This window comes from Balearica regulorum, chromosome 23 (assembly GCF_011004875.1).
Source record: "Balearica regulorum gibbericeps isolate bBalReg1 chromosome 23, bBalReg1.pri, whole genome shotgun sequence".
NCBI classification, from domain to species: Eukaryota; Metazoa; Chordata; class Aves; order Gruiformes; family Gruidae; genus Balearica; species Balearica regulorum.
The window spans coordinates 2,472,444-2,487,928 of record NC_046206.1 but is presented as its reverse complement, the minus strand read 5'-3'; the positions used below and the strand labels follow the sequence as shown (position 1 = coordinate 2,487,928).

The 15,485-nt window shown below is 55.7% G+C and overlaps 1 protein-coding gene across 4 annotated transcripts in view; it reads right to left on the bottom strand.

The window, feature by feature from the left end:
* Positions 1 to 15,485, bottom strand: part of DSCAML1 (DS cell adhesion molecule like 1) — a 109,367-nt gene that overhangs the window by 93,441 nt on the left and 441 nt on the right. For 3 of the 4 annotated variants that reach the window (XM_075774576.1, XM_075774581.1, XM_075774580.1), the window contains exons 2-3: positions 6,684 to 7,001; positions 2,709 to 2,855 (exon numbers count right to left, since the gene is read on the bottom strand). In XM_075774576.1, coding sequence (XP_075630691.1) covers positions 2,709 to 2,855; positions 6,684 to 7,001 — 465 coding nt within the window. Of the gene's footprint in view, positions 1 to 1,543; positions 1,611 to 2,708; positions 2,856 to 6,683; positions 7,002 to 15,485 lie in introns of those variants that run through there. The other variant, XM_075774577.1, reaches the window with a different exon arrangement.

The following is a 15,485-nucleotide window of genomic DNA, read 5'->3' as shown; positions in this document are numbered from 1 at the left end:
GCTTCAGGCAGATACTATATTTGTAATCCAATGGCAAAACATGTTTGCTTGTGTTGACTCTGCACTGTAACACAATTTATATGTTCTGTCTTTAGGGTAATTATTGCTTTAGAATGTTAAAATCGTTCCACTCTAATTAAATCATCATATTAAAAAATCCACTGCCACAGCAAACTTGAGAACAAGTCTGGTTAAGATCACGCAAGTGCATGGATGCTTGGTTGACAAACTTGCTGCTGAGCAAACCAGCCGTGCTCTGCAAACAGGGAGCATGGGCACCGCTCTGCTCCGTCCTGCGGAATCCCAAGCGGCGTAAGCAACCGTCACCTTTCCAGACAGCGCCGCCAGAGCCGGCACAGCACCGCCAGCCCCCAAGGAACGAACACCGCAGGTTCTCGCGCTGATGGAGCTCGCCGTGCCCCGCTCATCAGATGGCACGAGCATCCCCTCCCCTCGCCACCCCAGGAGATGACACCACGAACTCCTCAGTTGCGGCCGTGGTATGGAAAGCCACCTTGCATTCACTCGTCCACATGGACACAACCGCTTCCTGCAGCCGAGCAGAGAAGGGCTGGCAAGGCTGTGGGGCCAGCCTGCGCCCTGCCAACAGGTGCCATGCCTTTTCCACACACAGCCGGCTGCCAGGTAAACCCCACCAAACGCAGTTAAACCACCCAGAGGTTTCTCACTTATTAAAATGAAACTGACATTTCCACAGTACTCCAAAACACCCTGAAGTGCCAGAAGCTCTTTACACAGGCTCGCACTCAGGGAGGCCATTTGCTAAGCAAGGGCTAAGCTAAGCTAAGGCCCTTTCCAGGCAAAAGGCTGCCGGCCGACCAATGCAGGCTCATCACTCTGAACACCCGTCCGGGGAAGACCGTACTCCTGAGGGGAAGAGCTTCACCTCATATTTCATCCCAAGACTGTCGGAAAGGGGTCAGCGCTGGGGAGGAGAGGCTCAGCAGACTCGGTCCTCACCGCGGGAAGGCAGCTGGCTCCCGGTCCCAGCACCACAAACCGTGACGGGCTCTGCGCCAGCAAGGGCACAGCCTCTGTTGGGAGGGATGCCCGCGCTCCCCGGTCAATCCTGCAGCCCGGCTCCCCTGCCACGCAGGGGGCTGCAGGCAGACCCTGCCGACGCATCGCAGCCCCTGCCGACGCATCGCAGCCCCGGGGCACCATCGCTCACCCACATGAGCCCCAGAGCACTGCTTCCCTTTGCCCGCCTCCGAGGACAGGGGCTCTGCTGAGTCAGCAGATTAGCTGCACTCAGGAGGCATGGGCCAGGCAAGAGCCACCACAGCCCTCCGGAGAACCGGTCACCCCCTCCAGGTGAAGCACTTTGCTCCTTAAGCTCCTTAAGAAACATCCCTGCAAGAAGGATTAGAGTAAATCGCCTCTCATGCTTGGTCAGCGGCTGCCCCAGCGGGCACCAGGCTCTCACCCTGCTCCCGGTGGCATTTGCCCTCCTGCGTCTGCTCCCCAGAGCACTGCCCGCATAGCAACACCGAGCCCCGGAGCAGCATCGGGACTTACTGACCTGTGAGCAAACATCAAGCGCAGAGCGTTCACTTTGGGCAAAATCCTTTAATTCTCTCTGGATCCCCCTGGGGAAAAGCAGTATTGATTGCTTTACTACTAGCTTACACATGCTGCGCCAGGCAGCCAGCACTGCCATCAATACCGGCTCTGAGGAGGGAGCCAAGAGGTCACCCCAGTACACAGGGCTGGCCTCACGCTGCGCCCAGCACCTGCCTGCAGCCCCCGCGCTGCTTCAAAGCCTGCGACAAGCCAGGCGGGAGCACAGGAGCCAGAGCCCGCAGCTCCGCCACGACCCAGCGAGTAGTTTGTCCGGTTCCTCTCCCCTCCCGCCGAGCCGCACAGAGGTATCAGGGAGGTTGTGTCCCATCAGTGCTCCAGCCACCTCTCCTCCCCACTCCCCAGGGAACCAGCTGGGGAAAGACCCTGGTTTCAGAGGCTCTCTACTCCCATGGGAAGCCAGGGTGCTCTGCATCTTCCAAAAAATCATGGGCCCTGCAAAACACCCGGAGCTGCAGAGTCCCTGCACAGAGACAGGCGCTGCTGTCCCTCCCGCAGGCCCCTTCCCCACAGATCAAAGTCGGTGACAGCGGGACACGTCCCAGGCTACGAGGCAGGCACATGGGACAGGGAGGCCAAGCGGCTTACGGGTGCCAGCACGGGGGAGACACACATGAAGCCATTTTTACCGAGTTCCTTTTCCTATGGCTGACACAGTTGTGAAAACTTGCAAGGGAAGCTGGAATGTTCACTCGTGCATCATCCTGACAACATGAAAACCAGCTCTGCGTGCAGCAGTCAGGACACGGACAGACTCTCTTCCTGCTGCCCAAGCCCTGGCTGCCACGTACCCAAAGCGAGCTGGCTCGCAGGCATGCGGGAGAAGCCAGGACGGGGCACGCATGCTGTCACGCTTACACCAAACATCCGTGAGCCCACAAATACACAAAGCACCAGCCACAGCACCGAGGAGACCCTGAACGCCACGCGCCTGCTCCCACCACCAGCGTTTTCCAGCATGAAGCCGCAAGATGGTCATCGATAAAAGCCTTTGCTTGTGCAGCACAGGCAGGGACGATAAGCCAAAAAAAGACCCTCCGTGACAGCGAGTTCACACATGGCAAAGCAGGTCAGATTTTCCAACAGAACAGTGGCTCCTCTCTTACCTGGGATGATAGAAACAGTGTCTTTCTCCCAGGACACAACACTAACGTATTCCTGCACTGAAGAGGGGATGAGGCACTTGAAAACAGCCACATTTCCACGCATCGACCTTTGGTCCTCCACCCGAACGGTGTACGGTTCCCTGAAAACTGTAGAGAAAAGCAGATGGTTGGTAGCATGACAGTGCTGGAAGAAAACACACTTCCTTTTGATTTAATCCCACGTTTCCCAAACAAACCAACCCACCCAGCAACAAACTGCTTCCATCCAAAACACTTGGCCTACCTTCCCTTCCCGGGGTAGGCAGCAGCTCTCATTTGCAGCTCGGTGTTGCAGAGGGGATGCCTGGCCCGGCTCCTGGTGCTGGGACCCTGCAACGGTCCCCAGCGTCACCCCAGCTTGCCACCGAGGCAAGCTGCTGGCTTTGCAATCACCAAAGCTGCTAAGGCAGAGGTCTGCAGCACCCAGATTTCAGTACAGGGACCAAGGGCATTTAATAGCTGTAACACTCAACCCCGCACCTCGAAGGTAACCGTTTCACTGCTGGATGCGTGCCGAAAATGCAGCCATGAGGCACCCGGGAGAGACAGCCTGTGACACAGAGCCTGCCACCCTCTTAAGCCCACCAGGGGAATATTTAGGGAAGCAGATGACAATTTTCCAAGCCACGCCACAGTGGGAACCACGAGCTGTCCCCACCACACACCCTGTTCCTCAGGGAGACGCACATCCCTTTGACAGCTCCAGTGACAAGGAACTCCGCAGTGCCACAACCCTCCAGCAGCACCCGCTAGGTAAGCTGGATCCAGCCCAGCCTCTTCAGAAAGACAAAAAAAAGACGTCACCATGCCCAGTAACACACACAGACATCATAAACTCCTAAAACTGAAGTATAAAACGCAGTGAGTGCGGCTGCCTCCTTCCTGAGACAATAATCGTGCCCCGTAGGACGCAGACACCCGGGCATCACTATCACAAGACAGACATGCATTCGCTTCGCCATTTAACGACACCCCTTGGCCAGAACAAAGCAGCTCGACAAACCTCCTAAGACAGAACTCCTTAGCAGCCCCAAAAGGAAGGCGTTGTCCCTGAGCGGAAAGCACCCGCTGGCAACGCATAGTATACCTCGCACAAACAAGCAAGCAGCGAGAGGGTGACAGTATTTCCACCTTGATTTCCCAAGGCTTTCGGGGCACCCTGCTCTGCTGCCAGCAGCGGGGACAGAACCAGGGGCACACTGCAGACTCCAGCTTGGGGTGCTCGGTGACACGTCCCGGCAGGCTCCGCACACCGGCTGCCTGGCAGAGGAGACCAGCAGCCATAAACCGTAAGCGCTGAGCTGCAGAGGGCTGCCCTGCCTTGGCCTCTCCTGCTCCCAGCTTCTGCCCCTGGCTCGGCCGCCCTCCCGGCAGGCAGAGCCCCGCTGCCCCAGGGGAAAGCAGGGAAGAGGGTGCGGAGTGCCCTCCGGCTCGCTCCCGTTATTTACCCGGGGCCCCGGCAGGGAGGACAAGGGCTGGCACTGTGAGGACATGGGGAGAAGCCTACCACAGAAAGGGACACCAGAGCCAAAGCAGATTAGCTACCAAAAGCCTCCGTAATCACATGGAGCAGGAGGTTTTTTCACGGGCTTTAAAGGCCAGCGGGGACCATGGGAGCATCCAGCCTGGCCTCCTGCACGCTCACCGCCACCGCCCCAGCCCGGAGCGGACCTCTCGCACGGGCACCCGCGCTCGCCCCTACAGCTGCCCCAGCAGCCAGCCCCACGCCGGGCGCTGCCTCGGCTCTGAACCACACCAGCCGCCGCCACCGGGGCTTCCGGCCTTTCGCTGCCACTGGGAATGACTCCAAGGGTAACGTACAGCCCAGCTAAAAACACTTAAAACTCCCCATTGGCTAGAAAGATTTGCTCCATGTGCTCACCAACAGCTTTTCCAAAGCTTCCAGGGATTTTTCCAATTCCTTATATTTTCAACTGCGTTTTATTTATTTGCTTTCTTTGTACAGCTTTATTTGGCTTTACTTGGCGTGTTGTCATTACAAAGCACGGGAGAGTGATTGGGATGCAAGATGACCGGGAGGAAGCAGAAGCAGGGGAACATTTCACAACTGTTTGCAAATGTCCTCAAGCCGAAGCACATCACGCTGCCACAGCCAGAGCCATCCCGGTGGCCCTCGGAGCCCTGCGCGTGGGCCCCCACTACGTGCTCACACCTCCTGCTAATTGCAGCTGCTAAGGCGACAGGGGAGGCCGGGCTCCCGGCTCAAATCCCACTGGCAGGAGGGGTGCATTCAACCCAGTATTGAGAGAGTGGGATGAAAGCCAGGACTCAGCTCTGCTACTGACTTGCTAGGATCCCAAGGAAGTCCTCAGCACATGTGAGAAGAGCTAAGCAAAGGCTGCCCGCCCTGCCGGAAGACAAGGACCAAGACAAGCTTTCTGCCCAGCAGCACACCCAGAGCACCAACTCTCCGGACAGCCAGAGCAGCCAGCCTTGCCGCACGAGCCCTGGGCACCCGCAGCCCTCGGCACCGTCACCTTTGCACCCCCTGTCAGGGAACTCTGCAGAACTCCAGGGTTTCAAGCTGTGTTGAGCCCAGGGTCACCAGCGCCAGAGAGACCACGATTGTCCGCTCAGGAGCGCGAGCCAGCACCACGCAGGCAATCGCCTGCTGCGCAGCACGGAGCCAGCTGGGGTGCCGCAGGAGACGCGGCCACGTCACCCCACGTCACGGGGCCGCTCGACCTGCTGCACCCTGGGGTGCTGGCAGGCCCCAGCTGGCCACAGCCCTCGCCGCTGCCCGGCTGCCCCACAGGATGCCCAGCCTGTGGCCCCCGGCACAAGGAGGGCAACAGCTCCACGCTGCTCGTCCGCGTTCACTACACCCCATCTGCTGCCGTCCCTCCTTCACCGAGCTGTGGTTTATAGGTAACCTGATAGCGTTGGTAAATAATTCACTCTGCGGAAGGGGGTTAATACCAATTTACTCTGCAGTACAAGGTATTAAAATAAAAAACCCTGTAGTCGCTTCTGTCATGTTCCCTCTGCTAGCCTCACTTTTAATAGGTTACATAATGAAGCCATTCCTGGGCTATTAGCCCTCCTCAGCCTGGTCAATAATTTACTGTAATGGCTTTTGGAATCAGCTCTTTGCCATATTCCTTCTTTTTTTCTCTGCTTAATAAGCCTTGGCATGCTGGGGCTGGATGCTACAGTGGGAACAGAGAGGCTTGAGGAAGGCTGTGGGACGCAGTGGGGTCTCCCCACGAGGGACCGATGTGGTCCGGCTCCTCCTGCAGCTATGAAAAGCCCCCACACGTGGTTGGGTGCCACAATACCGGTTCAAAGGGAGAGGACTTCTCCTGCCACGAGGCTGCAACCGCACCACGGCCTCCAGGCACTCGCTGGAGATCCCCAAGCTGCGCGTCCCTTCCCTGCTGGTCACCCCAGCCCTCTCCAGCTGGTAACGGGCCCGAGGTACAGAGCTGGCTCTTAGCTGGGGCAGGATGCTGTTTTGCAAACACGTATTTGCAGGCCTGCTGACCCAGCGCCCTGCCCTTCTCCCTGCTCTCCGTCCACACAGCATTGATCGATCTCCTCGCAACAGGCCAACGCAGCCGCCCTGGTTCTCTGCTCTGCTCCCCAGGCGGGCAGCGGCAGCACTGCAGGAGCAGCCCAAGGTGCAGGCGGAGCGGCACGGCAGCCCTTACGAGGCAGCAGGCGCTCGGTCCTGCTGCTCTGTGCGGGATGGCGATGACACCGGTTGGCAGCAGGACCGCCTGCTCCCATCCCCATTCTAAACAGCCCGGCCAGCAGCACTGCTGTCCCGATGCCAGCACGGTGCCAGTCAGCAGCATCACTGGCCCATGCAGGGAGACAGAGGCGAGCAGGGTGCGCTCAACGGGCAGGCCACGGAGAAGACTGGAGAAAAGCCAGCACCTCGTCCAAACCCCAGCACCCACAGAGAGCTCCTACCTGCTTTAACACGGATATTTGGGCTCCTGATTTTGCCAGCCGAGTTCTCCGCGGTGCAGAAGTAGTCGTTGTCGTGGATAAAGCTATTGAAGGCTGATGGCGAGAAGGGGTAGAGCTGCAAAGTCCCATTGGCATGGACATGCCGGATGTGGGGCACATCGTAGATGTCGTCGCCTGTGGCCAGGTACCACCGAAGGACGGCGCTGGGTGACCCTGCTGCCGGGCAGGGGATCACCACCCCCACTGTGCTGGAGAAGGTGACCTGCTGGATAGAGTCGTTCACAAAGTAGAGGCTGGTTCCAACATCTTCAGCATGTGCTGTGGAGAAAGCAGAGGCCAGAACGGCGGGGGGTTACTGCAGAATCGCCAATCCCCACCGGTACAGAGAGCACGCCCCGGCGCAGCTTCCCCGAGCCCAGCCCCTGGCCCCCGCACATGGCAGAGCAGGGGAGAAGAGGAGCATCAGTGCATGGGCTGGAGGCATAAAGGCCACCTCCACAGGCCAGCGCTCTTGCTGGTAGCGCAGATCAGGGATCACAGGCATCTAACCAGGACAACTAGGGGCTGTGCGAGCAAGGGAGGGTACCCAGAGTATCCCCCCCATGGCTCACCCAGGTGGTGTATGCACCCAGCTGGCTCTGAGCACGTGGTCTGACCGTGCCTCAGCATCTATGGGCTTGAGGATACCCATGTGCAACAACAACAACAAACCAAGCACAACAAAGCAACACCATCTCTCCTGCAAACCCCAACACCCCCCAGCCTGGAGGAGCAGAGAGCCAGCACCCCCGCGCCTCATCAGCTCCCCAGCACAGCAGCCCCAGCCAGCCTGCAGGTGCCCATCGGCAACGCCGACGCACCCAGTGCAAGCCTCCCCTCGAGCCGGGCAGAGGTCTTTCCCGCTACCCTACCACTGCCTCCAAACGCTGCAGCAGCAGCCGACCCCAGGAGAGGGGTGGGAAAACCGGGTTCAGTGCTGCTCCCCTCTCCTGGAGTCAGAGGGAGGGGAAGCCAGGTCCCACCCTGCCCTAAGCCCGGTGCCAGGCGTCCCTGCAAAGACTGGGACACTCAGGGTTCAATGGCACAGTCTGGGACAGAGCTTGCAGCCACCCAGGCACCCGGGAGCAGCTCTCTGGAGCACCATGAGCACTGCAGAAAAGCACTTCCCTTCTTCAAAGTGAGGGAAGGGACCTCTTCACCCAACTCCTCCGATCTCTCCTTCCCACTCGCCAGGACCACGAGCTCCCCCTTCTCAACCAAAGCAAGCAAGATTGGCTATAAATAAGGATGAGGAGGTCCCCAGTCACTTAGATCCGTTTTCTTTTTTTAGTCGCACTCTTTCCAAGTGGGTGGAAGGACAGGGATATAGAAAGCGGCCCTCGGCGGGTGTATTAATAGCTCTGGCTGAGAACGCCGCTCGTGGTGCCGCAGAGCCAATAAGCAGATCACAACTGTGCCGCCAGTTCAAAACGAGTCACGGGGGACCCTCCGTGACCTCGATTTCCTAACTTGGGGAGGAGGGGACAGGAGCAGGGGGGAAAAGGAAAGCCTCATCCGTACGGATAGCCTTGCCTCAGCTCCGAGGGCGAGCGTGCTGCGGCTGCTCGCCTGAGGACGGGCTGGCTGAGTGTCACTGGCCACGGCCACATCATCTCCCCGCAAAGCTTCCTCCAGCACCCGGCGGCGGGGAGCACACGCCTCTCCTGGCTCCGTGTCGTGCCACCAGCCCGCTCCACGCCATCTTCAACCATGTCAAGATGGGAAGCCCCAAACTACCTCACCCCTTCCCAGAGCAGAGTCCTCTCTGTCCTTCTCCCAGCTGGACGTACAACCTCATGCCTCTTTCAGCATGCAAAAACTGCGTACTCTGCACTGAATCGTCACCTAAAATGACAAAGTTTCCTCCTTTGCCTACTCAGAGCCCTACTGTCCCATGCGAGGGGCATCGCACAGCCCGAGCTGCCCAGCAAAGCCATCTGTGTAACGGATTAGCTGACTAGTAAGGTCCAGCGCTGCCACCACACGAGACGACAGATTTATAGGTCAAGAAAGCATCTCCATATATTCCCACACACCAGTTCCCTGTGTCCACGCACAGGTAGAAGTAGACAAAGCCACGTACTTCTTCCTCCCTCACTGACAAGCGCCAGAAGAACGATGGACCGGAGCAGTAAAGCGCTCCAGCCGAGCCTCCCGCGCAGCAGCGCCAGGCTTTGCAGAGCTACGGGGCCACCGCACGGCCCTGCAGATGTCATTTTGTGACATCTCTAGGCTGGTTTGTCGTCATGAATCAGCATTTCCCTTCATCAGAACAGCACGGTGCTTCTCCCAAATACATGAAAGAGAAAAATGCACATTTGCAGGCAGAGGAAGGAAAACAAAGCACGCGCAAGCAGCAGCGTGCTATTTGTGGTAACGCCTGTCGCCCGAGCAAAGCAGAAGATGGCTGGAGCCAGGGCACGCGGCGTGCAAGGCGCACAGCAAAAGCCACCCTTCGCCCACCCGCCGGCCTTGGACTGGGAACGTTCCGCTGTGCTCAGCGCCTCGTCACCCAGCCGGCTCTGCCCCAGGCTCCGTCCAACGTCTCCACCCCAGATCCCAGACCGCGGCTTGAGAAGGCTCCTGCTGTAATAAAGATCGGAGAGCATCCACAGCTCCTTCCCACACAGGAAAACCTCTTCTTCCCAGGCAGCGCCCGCCCAGGAAGGTTTAGAGATGGACGGGTGAGGGGCTGGGGTGAAGAGTGGAAAAATACTTCATAAACAGAGAAATTCAGATTACCCATAAAGCTTTTTCAGGTCAAAGGGGGAAACGGATTTTTAATAGAAAATGGAAGTTATGGGATTGGCAATAGTTATGTGACAGACGCAGAGAGTTAAATCCGTATAATCTCCTTTACCATTTAGCATTGAGCACCATCCTAATTCCATGTTTCATAAAACTGTCTCCAAATCACCGAGAGATTAAAAATTTAGAAATAGCACTGCAATATTTTTAAACCAGAAATCACTGCTCACATCTGGTCAGATGTGCTGACCCTAACCTAAATATCGAGGGCATTAATTCACATGAACCTGAAAAGAAGAGGCTAGAGGAGCCAAAATGGAACAGTTTCTGCTGGGGAAAATGCAGCCACGCAGGCGCACAGCACCAACCCTGGAGACCAGTCTGCCAGCAGCTGGAAGCTACACAAAGCCCAGCGCGTAGCCGGACACTGTCTAGCTTGCTCTGAAAGGCATGTATTTCAAGTTATCAGAGTGCAATCTTCTTAAATTGTAGTAAATTACAACCTAGAGGTATTGAAATATTAATATCTCTATCTCAGCTGGGAAAAGCAAGTCATTTTGCTATCATCCCTTCAGAATATTTACTGGTCTCGATCGCTGGACTTTCCAAACTCCAATACCTTCAGCGGCACAGCCAACCTCGGCACTACAAAGCGCTGCGCTGTAAAGAAAGCGCTCATCTGCTCTAACGAGCGGCAAGGCAGAGCGGCCATCAACTGACCCCAGGATCTGTCACCAAGCCACGTATTTCTGGAAGAGGCAGCCGAGATGTAGGTGCGAGTCCTGCACGAGGAGTGGCACAGCCTGACACCTCAGCCTGCGTAAGCACAGAAACACCATCACCTGCCAGGCGACTGCCCAGCAACGCAACCCTCCTCTCCTCCAAACCTCACGGGGAAGAGCCTGTGCTTTTCTATGAAGCACAGTTAGGACTGGTCTCAGACAACGACCAGCTTCGCTTCGTGCCAGCACAATTAGAGCATCGTTCCTCCTGAGATAAGCAGCTTTTTCTGCCCAGGATGCACGTACATCCTCTGTGTTAGCAAGCTACTTGCTCAGGACCCCGCAGCCAGTCCCACGCCTACCCAAATCCAGCAAGTTTCTCAAGGCTGAGCAAGGTCTTTTGCACATCAGTAACTGGGTGGAAACCCGACAGAGATGGGAAAAGGCCAAATAAATTGCTTTTCAAGGGTGTTCGAGCAATCCTCTGGGCGTGGGCAATCTAGCCTGGGCTGATAATGTTCTTCAAGGAGCAGCAAAGGGCCATGACTGCCTGAGTACTTCTTTACAAGGCGGTCACTCGAGGCTATTGGCCACAATTAAGTGTGTTGCTGGCATTCAAAAGGAGGTTTTGCAGCACCTCAGGAAGGGCAGGCTTTCACGTTATCCCACTAACAGCACCTTTCCCAAGACCTCCCTCTTGGGCTTGGTGGTCTGACCGCTCAGGCGCCCACCCCAGGCTTCCTCCAAGGCCAGGCGAGATGCTGCCGAGGTACCACCACAGCAGAAAGCCCACCCGCAGGCCAGCGAAGGGACTGTAGGAGCCACGGGGGCTTCTCCAGCCACAAGCTGTACCAGGCTGCAGGGATGCTGTGAAGAACAGCAGGCTAATCGCCACCTCGCCGCTCATTTATTATCCTCATTAAGGGTGCTTGACACCTGTCCTGGTCAAGGAGAAAGTGAACTGAAGCTTGGCACACATTTCAGGGTGGGAATTACAGGTAGGTGGCAAGTCCTAATCTTTCCTCTCTACTGCCTGAAGATATGACAGTAATTCCATCACGTACTGCCTGTACATTTGTAATGCTGGAGAGGTCTTTGGCCTTCCCTGGAACGAGCTTCCTTCAAGCCCTCATCTTCAGGACACTTTTAATAGCCTCTCTCCTAACGAAGGGAGCGACCTTGGAGCTGACAGAGCGAGAAGTGGCATCTTTGAGCATCACAGAAGGCACAGGGAGAGAAGTGGCCGAGAGAGGTGAGAAACACGAGGCTGGTACCCTTTCAAGCAGAGCACGAGAGATGCACACGCTCTGCCAGGAGTGCAGCACAGCCACACGAGACGCCACCCACCATGGCAGCTTTCCAGCCCAAAGGGTTAAAGCCGAGACTCCAGCCAAGTGGCCTCCCCCCCGCCACCATTCTCAGGGGGGTGGAAACTGTGCCACGAAATGCCGAGCACGGCCTGGGGCATTGAGCTGGTGCCCAGCACAGCCGCAGCAACGGCAGGTACCTGCCACAGCACCTTCCCTGCCCCAGCAGTGCATTCCGGCCGCCGCCAGAGTCCCACCCTTGCGGCACAGCCCCTCTGGCCCGAGCACCACGGTCGTTCCTGACTCGCAGCCACAGTCACCGCGAACCGAAGAGGGAGCGAAGGGGAACGCTGCCTCTGGTCCTCTGCGGGTAAGGGCACTGCTCAAACACGCTTGGAGTGCAAGCTGCCTGCTCCTTAATGCATCTGCATGGAAATTAAGGCCTGAATCACCTCCCAGCTATTACGACAGCACCCAGGCTGAGGCTGTAACCCTTGCCTGGGGAGGGGGAAAAAAAAAAAAGCTTTCCCTGCTGATTTGCCTGGCCCCTGAACCTCCCGTGTCAGCTTGCTGGAGGCACCAGTCTCACCACCCCATCCACACAGGGGGCTGACCCAGAGCTGGACATCCCCCAGCTCCGCGCCATCTCCCAAACACCCCCCCCGGGGGCCTTCTGCTCTGGGAGGTGAGGAACGAGCCCAGGGACCACAGGCAACGGCCTCTCCGTCCCCTTCCACAGCCCGCCTCCACATCTCGGCCACGCTGAACGTGAAGTCTGAGTCCCAAGGGGACATCTGGTGACATCACCAAGCCAGGATGACGGCAAGGTCGCCCCCAGGGAGACCGAGTGGGTACGACGGGCAAGCGAGGGGACGCACCAGAGGCCACGCACGCCTGCTGCCAGGCTTCCTCTGGAGCCGCCAGTCCGTGCCATCCGGCACGCCGCAACCCGCACGCTCGCTTGACAAGGCGGAGACAAGGACATCCACCACGCGGCCGACAGGTATGAGAAACAAGGGGAACGGATCAATAGAGCAAACTCCGAAACCTCGCTCGCCTTCGCCTTTTCCCCTCTAAGTTGTGCTCGCTCCCTCCTCTCACGGAGAGGAGCCGACACAGCCCTTTCCAAGAGGCAGCAGCTGGGGCAGGCAGCAAGCGTTAGCAAGAGTCGGGAAATGGATTTCCTAAATATTTGGTACAGCTCTGCTGGCAGATGATGGCGGCAATACACAGATTGTATGCGGCGGGGTTTATTTCTTAAGGATCTACAAGCAGGGAAAGGGTAACTCACAAAACCACGATTATGTAAAAATATGTAGCCAGCTATAATCTAGATTTCAAAGACAAGAGACGCGCTGCACCCAAACCTGCCACTGCACAAGCCTCCCAGTAAAGCACGCCTCATAACGACCGCAACAGCCGAACACCTTCCTCGTTCATGCCCTCCTAGGAAGTCACACTTTATTAACTGTCTGCTCATTTGGGTGTGAGATGACTTCATATTATCCAAGGCACAGCTCGGAACTCACATGCTGCCATGTCAGAAGAATTCCTGCCACAAAGAGAGGCTTCCAGTTTTATTCTTGCATTCGGCTCGTCAGCTGCTTCAAAGGAGGACAGACCGCTCCCCACCCCTCCACCTCAGGACCATATGGGCAGAGACCAGAGCACCGTAGCAGAAAGGCACCCTGAGCCACGGCTGCCCAAAGCTAAGCCTACAGCTCCCAAGCAGCCCCCCATCCCCAGGAAGGGCTGCTCGACAGCACATCCCTGGCACTCACGCGAGGCACAGCCTATTCCTCCAGTGGAAAAACGCACCAAGAAATGTCAGGGTTGCCCAATATATCAATTTTCTCATCGAGAGGCAGGAATGGCCCTAAGCCCGTGCCAGGCGCAGGTAAGGGCTCTGGGCAAGTCGCCATCGTGGCTCCTTGCGCAGGGAAATTTTGGCTATCCGCAGGATAAACAAACACCGGGCACGGCAAGGCGTTCAGCACTGCAGGCTTCTCCTCCGTGCATTTAATGAGATTTCCATGTTTCATTTCAGAGACAAACGAGCGCTGTGCCACACTGGGGGGCCGAGATGGGGAGAGATTAAAAAACGCAAGCTGCATAGTTCACTGCACCCAATACAGGAACATAATGTAAATATAATGCCAATGTAAATCAGGCAGCAGAGAGATCCACGAAGAACACGCAGAGAGATGCCTTCCCAGCTCCAAGCCTCTCGCTTTTGACCAGTATGCTCCTCATCACACCGCTCACCACTCGCCTCCCCTCCTCCTCCACCCGGCCTCACTCACACTGCCAGACCATCTTTCTGCTCGGCTCCCTGTTTGTTTGCTTGCCAACCCCCTATTTTTGTTTATTTTAAGAAATAAGCAGCTACAGCCCATTGAGGGATTTCTAAACTTCAGCGGTCCCCTGGATCAAATGTTTATTTGCTTTCAGTTTCTACTTGAGCTCTTGTTCTACAGCAGGAACACGTTAAAAGGATGTGCTTCGATGCCCAGAAATATTAAGTATCTGAAAGGTTTATCATGCATTAAGCAATTCATTTTTTTTTAATCCTATTATTATAATGAAACTTCCATTGTATTGCTGTCCTCTCTTTGGAACCATTTCGCTTTAACACTTTGCATCACCAGGACTGTTCAACACAGAAGAAACATTTTATTTCTTAAAAAAAAAAGAGAAAATGAGGCCATGAGGAGTTGTGCTAATGCAGGCTTTTAATTTGCTCTTCTCAGAAGAGATAGCTCTGTGGGAAGAGATCCCTTTTCCAAGAAGCTGGGGCTGAAAACATGCAAAAGCGACAAATCCAGTGCAGCTCTTTATTATTTTGACTATTGCGGGGGGGAAGAAATTGTAGCATCCTCAACGGTTATTTGTTCTCGGTTTTGTTTTTTTCCACTTAACACAGTAAAAAATGCAAATCTAAGCAAAGCAGACCCTGGCACGTTCAGCTCAGCAGATCCTAAACACAATAGCGATTTTGGGGAAAGCTCCCAAACGCAGCTTTGCTCCAGCTCGAATAAAGCAGCTATTTCATAATTAATAATTGATGGAATAATTGATCATCACCACACAACCAGACAGAATGCCCTATTAAACCTTGGTAAATATTTTTCATTGGATTAACATTCAGATAAATGGGTAATGTAATGGGCAGCAAGAGAAGTCTCTCGTAAGGACCCAGCTCCGTCCCCTTCATTTCACTTTCCTCATTTCCTAAAATTTTCCCCTTGCTGTTCTCAAACATCAAAAAAAGATAATTAGGGCAAATGTCATTTCACATCCTCCAAGCAGACAATTTTCCAAAGGTGGGCACTTCCATCACCACATCTGCAGGTCGGGTCATGTGCAAAGAGGTAATTTATTACAGGAACATAATTAAAAATTCCCACAGATTCGGAAATGGGCAATTCCTTTATGTAACATCGATTGATTGTTGTAACAAACGCGCTGTGATTTAACTACCCAGGCTACGCGCAGCTCCTTGGCTTGCTTTTTTAATTGCATCTATAGCAGAGACTCGGTTTAGAGTATTACCTCTATAGATTTGGACAGCGTTCACTTAATCTCCAACTTTAAATTAATCTCTAATCTTTAATGTACATCTCCTTGACACACTTGTTTCACGATTCCCACCACACACGCACACCACCCCCCCACCCCCCCCCCGTCTGATTTATATCAAACCGCTGGGTTGCGCTTAATACAGCATTCCTAGAGGGAAAGATGCGATTTTTAAAGCATCGCTGGATTTACTCTGTCTTACGGGATTAGACGATCGCTCCGAGTAGTCCCGGACAGCAGGGACACGGAGCACAGCTCTCAGAAGTGCCGCTGCGAGCCTTGGTCCCGACCGCCGGCCCCGGCGAGAGGATGCTGCGTACGTCGGTGCGGTATTTCATCTCCGAGCAATCACCGGCGCCCCCGGGGGGCTCCGCCGAGGAGCGGCTCCGGGATTGCTCCGGGCCGCG